Raw genomic sequence first — 11,906 nt, 5'->3', positions numbered from 1 at the left:
CTGGCAGCTTCCAGTTCACTCCACACGAGCGTTCGTGAAAACACCTCTGAGCTTGTTAGATGGTTGGCAGCAGAGCATGGATCCTGGGCCTTTAGACGAGATGTGGACTGTCCACTTTACTCAGTTACCAGCAAAGACTGGCAGAAGGCCAGCGGGCACAAGTCTTGCTGCTCTTCCCCGTTCATTTACCTGCTGTGTCTGTGATCACGACGATTTCCGAGCTCGGGCAGTGCTGTGCCGCTGCAGGGTGGCGCCTGCTGCGCAGTCAGACACACGGAGACCACACCCGTGCTATACTGACGCAGAGCAGAGCCAGAACGCAGAGCAAAGGGGACAACTTCCAGGTGGATAAAAGAAGAGGACACAGGCTCCGGTGCGGAGATCAAGTGGGCTCCGGGGGAAGGGATGGGAAGAAGAGCGATGAACGTGCGATGCGCTGCTGTGCTCCGGAGGCTGCGCACGCGCACAGGACCGCCCGTCAGCCTCGTCCTGAGCCGTGATGGCTGTCGGGGAGAGGATGAGCAGTGAGGAGCTGCCCCACCCTGGGACGGCTGGAGGCTGTGGACGCGAGGCCTGGCCTGCCTTCCCCTCAGACGTCCCCGGCGGAGGCTAAGGCAGAGCTGCGTTGTCATTCAGCACCCCCAAACCCAAAAGCTGCCTCCAACCTAGTCCCCATCACCAGGGCGACATCAGCCTTCGCTGGGCTCTGACCCTCACTCTCCTAATAACCCAATTTCCTGCCGCCTTCTGCCCCTGTCAGGTCTGCTCATAAACCTAGGCTTCCTGAGTCTCTGGGGAAAAGAGGGAGACACATGGCAAAAGCAAAACCGAAGCAGGAAGCCATTTGGAACCAGGTCTCGTAGGTCTTATTTTACCAAAGCAACCCTTGGAAAGGAACCTTCGCATCTCCATCGGGAAGGGGAGGTCCAGGGGGGTCCTGGCCACGCCCGGGCTCCCACGGTGAGAGGGTGTGGGGTGCGGAGGTCGGTCCGGGCTACATTTACTCTCATCGCTCAATCCTTCCTTCACGCCCCAGCCACTCACTCCCCAGAGCCCAGCGTGGCCAGCAGCCTGCTGCCGGCAGAGCGCGGCCTCCCTGAGGCTGCTGGGACGGAAGAGGGAGACGCTCTTCCTGAGAGCTCACCCCAGCCCACGGAAGTGGGAGGGACTGAAGGAATGCGGGGGGGGGGGGGTCGGGGCCCCCAGTGCTGCCCCGTCCGCGGCTGGCATTTTGAACTCTAAAGACTACTTCCTCTTTGGGATCCAATCAGGCAATGTCTAATCAGAGGACGAGTCTGCACTCCGGGGGAATTACTGTTAAGAATTTTGAAAAAACAAAACAAAACATAGTATTTAAAAGATTCTTTCCTGAAAGGGCTAAAGGGTGATAGTCTAATAGTCTTACCAAGGCTGCAATCCACTGCCTACTGTGACTGTTAGTTTTGTTCTTAAAAAAAAAAATCAGCGTCTCTGTTGGAGGTGCGGGGCGTCTTCCTCCCGTCGGCGCTCAGAGGCAGCGGCAGAGAGCCAGGCCACCCCTTTTCACCCATTGACTACCTCCCCAAATTAAAATTTGGGGACGCATTTCTTTAGGCTGATTTTATCCGGTGATATTTGCTTTGGAGATCAAGCCTACGATTTATTACTCCATTATCTAGCATCGGGTCACAATTTTCGATAAGTCATTTGACTGTGATGTTATTACAGTGCAGTCAGCCATAACGGTCTCTCTGCCTCCCCCGTCCTTACATTCTGGAGCTTGGACTCGGGGCCTTGTACTCTCTCTGGACTTTCACTCAAGGTTTGTGCTCCGTCACTGCAGCCACACCTCCACTTCCAGCTTTTTAATGGTTAACTGGAGACAAGAATCTCTTTTCTGCTTGGTCTGCCACTGAATCCTGATCCTCAGATCTCAGGGTCCTGAGTCGCTAGATTCACAAGCCTGAGTGACCAGTGCTCAGCTATATTCCGTCTCCTACTTAACATCCTATGAACTATGAACCGCAAAGACCCACGTATCTTCAGTTGTGTCTGATCACAGTTCGAGTACGGGGAGGACTGTTTTCTGCTATGTCCGACACCTCATGCAATGTTCAGCTAAGGTCCGGGAGGAAAAAGAGACTAAAGCTAGAGATGTTCGGGTTAGTAACGAGGCACACGGATGTAACGTCCGTGGGGTCTGCGGGATGGAGGCTTGAGGAAAGTGCGAGGCGTCTCCGTGTCACTGGGCGGGCGGTGAGGCTCGATCCCCTGCTGTGCTGACTCGTCGTGGAGATGGCTCTGCTGGCTCAGTACCAAAGCCTGACTTCCTGCATGCCGCCACTCTCCTCAGAACCTGTCTATGCTCCCACCTCTGCCCCAGCCACCATCCCAGCGAGCGCCAGCGAACGCCGGCCAGAGAGCGCGTGCTCTCTGCCCACGCGCCCTCGAGTGGCTGCAGCACGTCCCCACCGCGGGCCGAGAGCCGCTGGGTCAGTCCTCAGGCCCCCAGCCCTGCGGCCGCCCTCCCGTGACCCTGCACGCTCCCACGCCTCTGCCCCGTGTGGCCACTCGGCCTCCATGTCTGCTCTTTATCGTCACCGTCACACGGAGTGCCCAGATTCGGCCAGGGACCACACAGTCCCCCTCTGGCCCAATCTAGCTTGTCTCCCCTCTGGGATGACCACCATTCACAGCTCCAGCCGCCCATCCAGAGCTCCAGACCTGTGATGGCGGCTCGGCCTCCCATGGGCCACGGGCCACCTGACCGACCAGAGCGCGGCGCGGAGCAGTGGCTCAGCGGCGGCCTGACCGACCACCATCCGTCCAGAGCGCGGCGCGGAGCAGCGGCCCAGCGGCGGCCTCCCGCATGGCCATCTGACCCCGTCCGGCAGCGCCCGTGCGCGCCGTCCTCTCTCTCGGGCGGTTCTGTCTCCGCAGCAGAGCGAGCCTGGGCAAGCCTCCTCCTCAGCGCGTCCAGGACCACTGAGCTCAGGATGAGCTCCAGGCTCTATGGGGTCATCTGGGCCGTCCCCCCGCAACCTCCTTGCTGTCCCCCACGGCACCCGCACAGACGCGCCGCTGTGCTCAGCCTGGCAGCGCCCCGCCAAGTGACATTACTTCACATGTGCACCTCTCCCCGCCCGGCCCTCAGCAAACCGTACGGAAAGCAGAATCTCCTGTGCATGGACAATGCCAGACCTCCTTCTCAGGGTGTGGAGCAAATCAGTTCTCCTACACGGAACTGTGTCCTTGAAGGCTATAAAGAAACCCACAGGAAGTCTTGGGGGAGATGTGGTCTGAGGGGGGAGTTACAGTCTGGGGGAGGTGCAGTCTGAGGGGGGAGGCGCAGTCTGGGGGCAGGTGCAGTCTGGGGGGAGGCACAGTCTGGGGGCAGGTACAGTCTGAGGGGGGAGGTGCAGCCTGGGGGAGGAGGCACAGTCTGAGGGGGGAGGTGCAGTCTGAGGGGGGAGGTGCAGTCTGAGGGGGGAGGTGCAGTCTCAGGGGGAGGTGCAGTCTGAGGGGGTAGGTGCAGTCTGGGGGAGGTGCAGTCTGAGGGGGGAGGCGCAGTCTGAGGGGGAGGTGCAGTCTGAGGGGGAGGTGCAGTCTGAGGGGGGAGGCGCAGTGTGGGGGAAGATGCAGTCTAAGGGGGGAGGTGCAGTCTGAGGGGGGAGGCACAGTCTGGTGGGAGGCGCAGTCTGAGGGGGGAGGCGCAGTCTGAGGGGGGAGGCGCAGTCTGGGGGGAGGTGCAGTCGGGGGAGATGCAGTCTGGGGGGAGGCGCAGTCTGGTGGGAGGCGCAGTCTGAGGGGGGAGGTGCAGTCTGAGGGGGGAGGCGCAGTCTGGGGGGAGGTGCAGTCTGAGGGGGGAGGCGCAGTCTGGGGGGGAGGCGCAGTCTGGGGGGGCAGCACAGCACAGTGCAGGCTGGTGGTGTGGCCAGACCCAGACCTGGGCCACACACACTTGTCCACAGTAGCCGCACAGACCCCTCCCCCACCCCCAGCATCTGTGTCCAGCCAGATACCCGGCGTTTCAATCTTGTAGTCAGATTGTGAGGGCATCATCAAAGCAATGCTTGGGCAAACGAGAGGAAGCCAAAGAAAGCCAGTCCGGAATAACAGCTAACAGGAGGTTAAGGCAGAATGACCCAGGTTCAAATGGGTATAAGTAACAGAACTGAAGTACGAGTGTTCGTAGAACTAAGACGATGTAAAAGCTAGATGAACAGTGCAAGCTGAAAGGAAGAAAAAGTAAACCACAAAAATAATCTATATTTTCAAAAAAATGTCTCCACGCACACCTCCAGCTACCCATTGAATCATTCTGTGATGTGCTTATCTTTGAAAGAACTAATTGCCTCAGTAATAGTTTAGCGTTCTTACCATAAATGCAAAATACAGACAGAGCTGCATTCATTTTGGAATTTTTTTTGTGAGTCATCGAGCAGGAATGTTTTCTAAAGGAAAGAAGTTAAAGCAGAGAACCTAAATGAGAAGATATATTGCCATCCTTCGGGTGTGGAGCCTGCTTCCCACAGAGCGATGCACAGCAGAGAACTCAGCGCAGGAGTTCACCGTGACCTACTCAAGGAAGGGAAGTGGCTCATTAAAGCAAGACTCATGTGCACCAAAAGACGAAAGGGCTCAGACGTAATTCTTATAACGAGAACTTAGTCACTGGCACAAACAGGAATGACCTGCCCGTGAACAAGATCTGTGAAGTGACATGTCAAAACCACGCTTCTGACTTGGGATTTTATGGAGTCCTTCAAAAAGTTCTTTAGTGCTCTTCTATGTGTCGTGTTGAGCAAATGGTTTGGTTCATATATCAGAAACGAGAAACCTCAAGAAGGAGCAAGGAACAAGTGAATAAAGAAGGGAGGGAGAGAGAAGGGACAGGAAAGAAAGGAAAAGGGAACATGGGCCTTGAACTGTGATCTTCCTGATCCCCAACTCCGTTGTAGTGGGGGTTACAGATATCAGCGACCACTAGGGCCCGTAAGAGCTTAGTAAACCAGAAAATCTCTTTATTGGTACATGATCTAGAACACTCCTAACACACAGGCACACGCATCCATGGTCAAGAATATCTACTGCAGGAGAACTGACAATTATGGAAAATTATAAACGAACACCCATTAACGTAAGAACAGAGAAAAGCAATGTGGGATGTTCATAAAATGAAGTATCACAAAGTAGTTAAACATGAAATCCTATGGTCGCATATAAATATGAACAAATCTCATCAACCCAACACTATGGGGAGAAGAAAGCTTAAGAAGGAGGTGCATGTGTAGCGTGATGGCCAGTTCCGAGGGTGGTGAGTTAGTTCAGGATTCCTGCCTGAACTACGAGCCTGCTGATGTCAAGCAGTGATTCAGCATGGCGAGGGAGAGGGCTGCATAGTCCAAGTTATTTCAAAACTCTGCGATGTCTTACTCCCTAAAGACAGCAAAAATGAACATCTGAAACGCCTCTGAGAAGCGTATGTATGGCAGTGTGAAAAATCGCTTTAAGTAATACTTTTGCAGACTTGATATATATTCCATAACAAAATAATATGGCAAGTTGTTAAATAATCAGGAATCGTAACAAACTTACCCTTCACAGCCAACTATTAAAACGATGACGCAATAGGCACTTCGGGCGATGCTGACCCATTTCCAGTTACAACGCTACACATGGCTCACGAAGGTGATGCCTAACAAATGCTTTCGATAATCAATGATGAGCTTTTGAAAGTGAACAGCTGACCTCAGAACCAGCTCTAGTGAAGCCAGAACTCTGCCACCAAAGATGCATGGAATGAATGTGAATAAAATGGCTGAGGGCCACACTGGTGGGTCACACTTGAAACCTTAGCTACTTGGGAGGCTGAGTGGTTCAAGGCCAACTCAGGCAGAAAAGTCCATAGGACATCTCAATAGAGAGCTGGACGCAACGTTACCCTAGCCAAAACAGGAAGTCTAAGGGGCAGGCCATGCCCAACTGCTTGCATGGAATGAGACTTGGTCTCAAACATAAGGAAAACAAATCCCAGGGCTGGAGGCCTGGCTCCGTGGTAAGGGCTAGCCTACCAGCGCCGGGCTTTGAGGTCAGACTCTTACACACACATCAGCAAAATGTTCATGAAATGCAGAATTCATAAGGTTGTACTTCTTATCAGTACGTTTTTGTATTCCATTTAAATACTTGTATTTACTTGAATTATGGGAATGTGTGACTATTTTCTCAATAAACCCTGCAGACTCTGTCCGTAGTTTGGCCATTTTGCATCTTTCCCCAAAGGCCGGCTAGCCTGAAAGGCTACATCTGTTGCCCGTTCAGCAGGCATTGGTGCTGGGTGCAGGCGGGCGGCCTGGCGCGCAGGGGGCTGGCGCAGGGCTGCAGGAGAAGTGCTTGGTAAAGGGGGGGTCGGCTCCGTCTGCATGCTGCCCTGGGTCATTGGTTTGTGCCAGAACCCCAGAAGCTGTAGAACCCCAGAAGCTGCAGAACCCCAGAAGCTGCATAGCCCAGGCTGCCTTTGGCACTCCCTTCCTTCTGGTTCCTCCTAACTGACTGACTTTCTAGAAAAACCACAGGGTGCTGTGTTTTCTCAACACAGACTGTCTGTCCACCTGTAGTCCGTCTGTCTACCCTTGAGAGGCTCCTCTCGAAGCCTTTGCCAACGCTCCCACAAGTGCTTTCCTTTCCTCCCTTGCCCCGGGCCACTGGCTCTGGCATCCTACGGTCATGTGACAGGCGGCCACCGCGTCTCCTCTTCGCCAGCCTCGGCTGGATGTCTGTAAACCTGATGTGATATCCCATGGATGGCGTCATTCACCTACCAGTCACCAAGACAGAAAAACAAAACCAAGCCAAAGCACCGGGAGACGCGGGCAGGGAGACGAGGGCAGGTAAGACCACCTGGACTTTCGGGCCCTGGGGGTTCTGGGACCCAGAGCCCGCGGGGAGGGACAGGCAGGCGCTCACCTCCCAGCACCATGCCGGCCTGGCAGCACTTTCTAAGGCGGCAGGCCGGGCAGTTCTTCCTGCGGATCTTATCCACAATGCAGTCATTTCGCCCGGCGCATAAGTAGTTATGTTGCCCTGAAAAGCAGACAGAAAGTCAGAATTATTCACGGCCTTTGCAGCGCAGGTGAGTGGACGGCGGGTGGACGCGCTCGGGGAGCCGGTGACCCCGCCGGCCGGGCCGCCCGCCCCTCACCCAAGCCTCAAGGCCAGACGGAGGCGGTCAGTACCATGTCATTTAAACGTGCGGCTGAGTGTGCAACCAAACAAAACGCAGTGTGTGTCCATCTTAAAGACTAAGGAGCTTAGCAGCTCAGCATGGAAGGTTCCAGTGGGGGAGGGGGGATTCTAGGGTGACATCACAGCCTCAAAGGGAGACCCAGCCCGCTGAGGGGAGCCTGGAGCCCAGTCCATTCTCCACCATGGCCATCGCCGACAGGCAGAGTCGGGCCTCAAGACCCACCAAGGAGAAGCATCGTTGTGCAAGCAGAATGCAGGGGCTGCTGGGGGCGGGGGTGGTTAGTTCCTGGAGAAACGATGGATCAAGGACTGGGCAGGAAATGTAGGAGTGGAGCTTGGGCTGCTTGGTTGTGGAAAGCATCCGTGTGTCCATGGGCTGGGGCGGGCCCTGGACCAGGAGGGGCCGAGGATGGCTCTGCCTCCGGGGGAGGTGTTCCGTGTGACTGGGCGATGGCACGGTGGGGCTGTGGGGGCCTCGCGAGTGGGCCTGTGGTCAAAGCCTCGCTGTGGGGGGCTCCCAGTCAGTCGGGCTCGCCCCACCAGCCCACCACTGGAGCAGCCCCAGGACGGAGCCCCCACACCTCTCTTCTCTGTCATTCACCCAGCCCATGAACCCCGTGGTCAGCCACAGGAAGTGGACCGAGGCTGGGCGGAGAGGGGACCACAGGAGAAACTTCAGGGACGGAGCCCGGGGAGTGTCCGACCGGCAGGAGTGCGCACGGCGCGGCGTGGCGCGGTGCAGTGGAAGGCAGGATGCCGGAGACTGCGCAGCACACACCGCTACGTCGAAAATCGATCATTAGAGGTAACTCGTTAAGTGTTTTAGGCTTGTGTCATAAATTGTATTTTCGGGTTACACAATCGCCTCGGGGAGTTGGGACAGCACTATAAAAAGAAAGTTTTAGAGCTGATAAAAATCAGGATGGGTAATAAAAGTTAAAACGGCCTCCTTTGCCGTCCTGATGAGCTGACACGCGCTTGTGCAGTCCACAGGAAGGCAGGCAGTGCTGGGCTTTACGACACGCATCCCTCCGTGGGGGTGCGCAGCCTCTGCTGCCCGGCCTGCGTGCGGGGGCACAGGAGGGGGCAGGGGTGCAAACAGGAGAGCCAGAGGCCTCTGCCAGAGCGACCCCAAGACCGTGACACAAGGCATTTCCCCTTTTTGCTGATAATGGGAGCACATGTTATCTTTCTTTTAGAATAACCAGGAAGACTTCGACATGTATCTTGTCAGAGATTCAGAGCCTGTGCAGGATCATTGCGTTAATAATTGCGGGCAGCAGCGATCGCAACTTCTCTGGAGGTTACTATTCTTCTAACACTGTTATTTGGTTTGGGAAGTTAACACCTAATGGGTCTGCTGTTTTTTAAATTATATACATATAAAGAAATCAAAGTTTCAGAGAATGGTCATCTCAAAAACGATCTGATCTACCCTAAGGTTAAGCTGGCGGTGTCTTCTAACTTTTTTCCCAGGCTGGCCTCAAACTGTGACCCTGATCTCTGCCTTCCCAGAGGCCGAGATTGTAAGTGTGAGCTGACACACCTGGCTCCTGACATTTATTGTCTGTAAGGAATGAGTATTCTCACTGGGTTTGATTTTGTTTTCGTTTATTTTTTAGAAGCACTATAAATGGATTAGTGTGCTGCTTTGTGTTCATCCTACATGTTATCAAACAGCAAGTATTCACACCGAATACTCCCAACAAAGTATTCACACTGTATACACCTGTCGAAGTACTCACACCATATACACCTGACAAAGTATTCACACCAGATACACCCAGCAAAGTATTCACATTGTATACATCAGGCAAAGTAGTCACACCACATACACCCAACAAAGTATTCACACTGTATACAACAGGCAAAGTAGTCACACCATATACACCCAACAAAGTATTCATACCATATACACCTGGCACCAAGGCAGCATCCACCAGTCCCTACATCATGAGAAAATGATCTCATCAGCATCCCACCTGTAATGCAGAGACAAAGATCGGCTTCCTATGAGCCTGCTGTGCTGGACACATGAGCTAAATCAGGGAAAGTGACCCCAGTAACTGGTACCCAGTAAAAGTAAGGGCAGAGCTCATCATTCCCACGGCCCGCCCCTTCCATCGCTTTGAGGGAAGCGCTCCAACGGGAGCTGCATGCCTCATGTCGAGTGGGAATCAAGAGGGATCTGATACGGATGCTAACGCCATTATTGCAGCTCGGCTCTATTATCCGATAGGCACACCTGTCAGACTGAAAAGCACCAGTGGGTCCAACACCTGGGCCTGAAAATCACCCGTCAGGAGGAGGCGGGAGCAAGACAGAGTCAGAACTGGAATTCGAATTACGATTGAGAAAGAAATGGAGAAGACTCAAAAGAAATGTGCTGGGAAAGAAAAACCAGACAGGAATTCAGCAGGAAGATCTGGGTTGTGTCTTAGTTAAAGATGGGCAAACAGCAGAATGTGTGAAGAGGAGAGGGCGGGAGGCAGAGGGGAAGCAGGCGTGGCCTCTGCAAGGCAGGGGTGGCCTGCGTCCGGTGCCCAGCCAGGAGCGCTGGCGTGAGGAGCCTGCCCGGCTCTGCCTGGCACCGGGACGGTGAGAACACGCCAACGGGCTGAGAGCTGGTGAAGCTGGCTCACAGTTGGGAAGTGCGGGGCGCCACTGGCTCCCACCTGTAACCCTCGCTACTCAAGAGTCTGAGATCTGAGCATGGAAGCCAACCCAGGCGGGAACGTCTGTGAGACTCTTCTCTCCAATTAATCACCAAAAAAGCAGAAGTGGAGCTGTGGCTCAAGTGGTAGAGCACTAGTCTTGACTGGAAAAGCTCAGGGAGCCCCTAGGCCCTGAGTTCAAGTCTAACACACACACACACTTGGAAAGCAGGCTCATGAGCTGAAATGAGGGCAGACCATGTTGGAAGGTGGAGAAGAGAGGAAGTGAAGCCCGCCTGCTTCCTCCCCCCACAGGACACCATGTGGAACGAGTGGACAGACTGGCACAGACGCCTTTGTCATGAGACTCCTTTTCTATCGTAATGATGCCTCTCCCCACCCCCAGAAAGTCATCTAGCAAACTTCTACTTCCCCTGATACAATGAGGGTCTTTTGTTTGGCAAATACTTAGTACAGAGGGACACTAGCAAATAGGCAAGGGGGCAGTCTCAGCTACCTTTGATCCATACAGATACCACAGGGCCTCACAGCAAACCTGTGCCTGCCAGCTCACACGAGTCCATCTCTTTAGGCACGGTGTGAGCACTTCATAAAAACTGTTACAAAACATGCTCTGAACCTCACTGGTGAAATTCCTGGAAAGATGAACAAGTCAGAAAACCCTGCTTGCAAGTGTTTAAGTACATAGCTGTGAGACTCTGACCTCTCATAATACTTTTATAACAATAGAATCATCACTCCAACACTTGTTTTAAAATATTCTGTACATAACAAAGATGGCTTTCTGTTTAACTTGAAGAGATGGCATCCTGTCTGCTGAATGTCTTCTAAGCCCTATACTATTGAGACACGTGTCATCAGAGAAGAGGCGATTCAGAAAACATGTCCTTCTGCAAAATAAAACCACAGTCCATCTTTACATCTAAAGACTCCTTGCAAGTACTGGGCAGAGAAAACCAGCAACAACGGGGTGTGATCAAAGAGACTGCCACTGTCCAGCCAAGTGCAGTGGCTCATGGGTCATAGTTTAAAGACAGGCCAAACCAAAAAGTTAGCAAGATCTCACATCAGTAAATAAGCTGGGTACAGTTGCGTTTGCCTGCAAATTCCAGTTACTTAGAGGGCTTGGAGGTGTAGGATCAGAGGCTCAGTCAGGTTCTAAGCTAAAGCAGAACAGGTGTGTGGTTCAAGAGGCAGAGCACTTACCTCGCAAGTGAGAGACCTTGATTTCAGACTTCAGTACAGAAGAGAGGGGGTGGGGAGGGAGGGAGAGAGAAAGAGGACAGAGGAACAATTTTATAGCACAGGAAACAGGTGCGTTCAAGAATATGTCTTTTCTATACATCTTTATCGACTCATTGAAAAGTGTTTTTTATATTTTCATGATTCAAACAAAACCTAGCAACCATCAAAGCTCAGCCACAAAGCTTCTAATGATAATGTTAGTTCACTTAAAATATAATTCTTCCCCGCTCTCCCGCCCCCTTCCCCTCCGCTAGCTCCTAGCTCACAAGCAGAGAGGGGTGGGCGAGAAGCTGATCAGAGAAAGTGGGGAACCCCAGGAGGCTCAGCCCGTGCCAGGCTGCAGGTGGGCGTGCAGAGGGGAAGCAAGTGAGAGACGGTGCCCAGGAGGTCCAGAATGCTCACTGATGCTCACGCGTGGTGTGGAACCACTGCCACCAGATGGACTTCCAAGCCAGAGCTTCAACACTGGAGCCGCGCGGTGCCGCAGCCTGCGCCTCACCGACGGCCCCAGCAGTACTTAATGCCGTGCAAACCAACACACCAGCAACTGCTCCTTCACACTTCCCAGCGGTTATTTACTGCATCTCCGGCAGTTTTCCAGTTGTGTATTGTTGCCTACCAACGTGTTCTGCATGTGTATGTGTTATTTGATGGTAGAAAGAGCAGTAAGCCGGATACATGGATTTTTTTTTTACCCACCATTATTATAGTCAGGGACCTGCAGAAGAGGATCCCTGGGTGGACAGAAATGTGTGCATG

General features: G+C 53.5%; 1 protein-coding gene across 1 annotated transcript in view; it reads right to left on the bottom strand.

The window, feature by feature from the left end:
- Positions 1 to 11,906, bottom strand: part of Pgr (progesterone receptor) — a 56,121-nt gene that overhangs the window by 16,685 nt on the left and 27,530 nt on the right. Inside the window, exon 6 of the mRNA XM_042682740.1 lies at positions 6,949 to 7,065. Within this exon, the coding sequence (XP_042538674.1) occupies positions 6,949 to 7,065 (117 nt within the window). The remainder of the gene's footprint in view (positions 1 to 6,948; positions 7,066 to 11,906) is intronic.

The sequence above is a fragment of the Dipodomys spectabilis genome, unplaced genomic scaffold (genome assembly GCF_019054845.1).
Source record: "Dipodomys spectabilis isolate Male_0828 unplaced genomic scaffold, ASM1905484v1 ptg000076l, whole genome shotgun sequence".
In the NCBI taxonomy this organism is placed as follows: domain Eukaryota; kingdom Metazoa; phylum Chordata; class Mammalia; order Rodentia; family Heteromyidae; genus Dipodomys; species Dipodomys spectabilis.
This window is presented reverse-complemented; position numbering and strand designations above follow the sequence as displayed.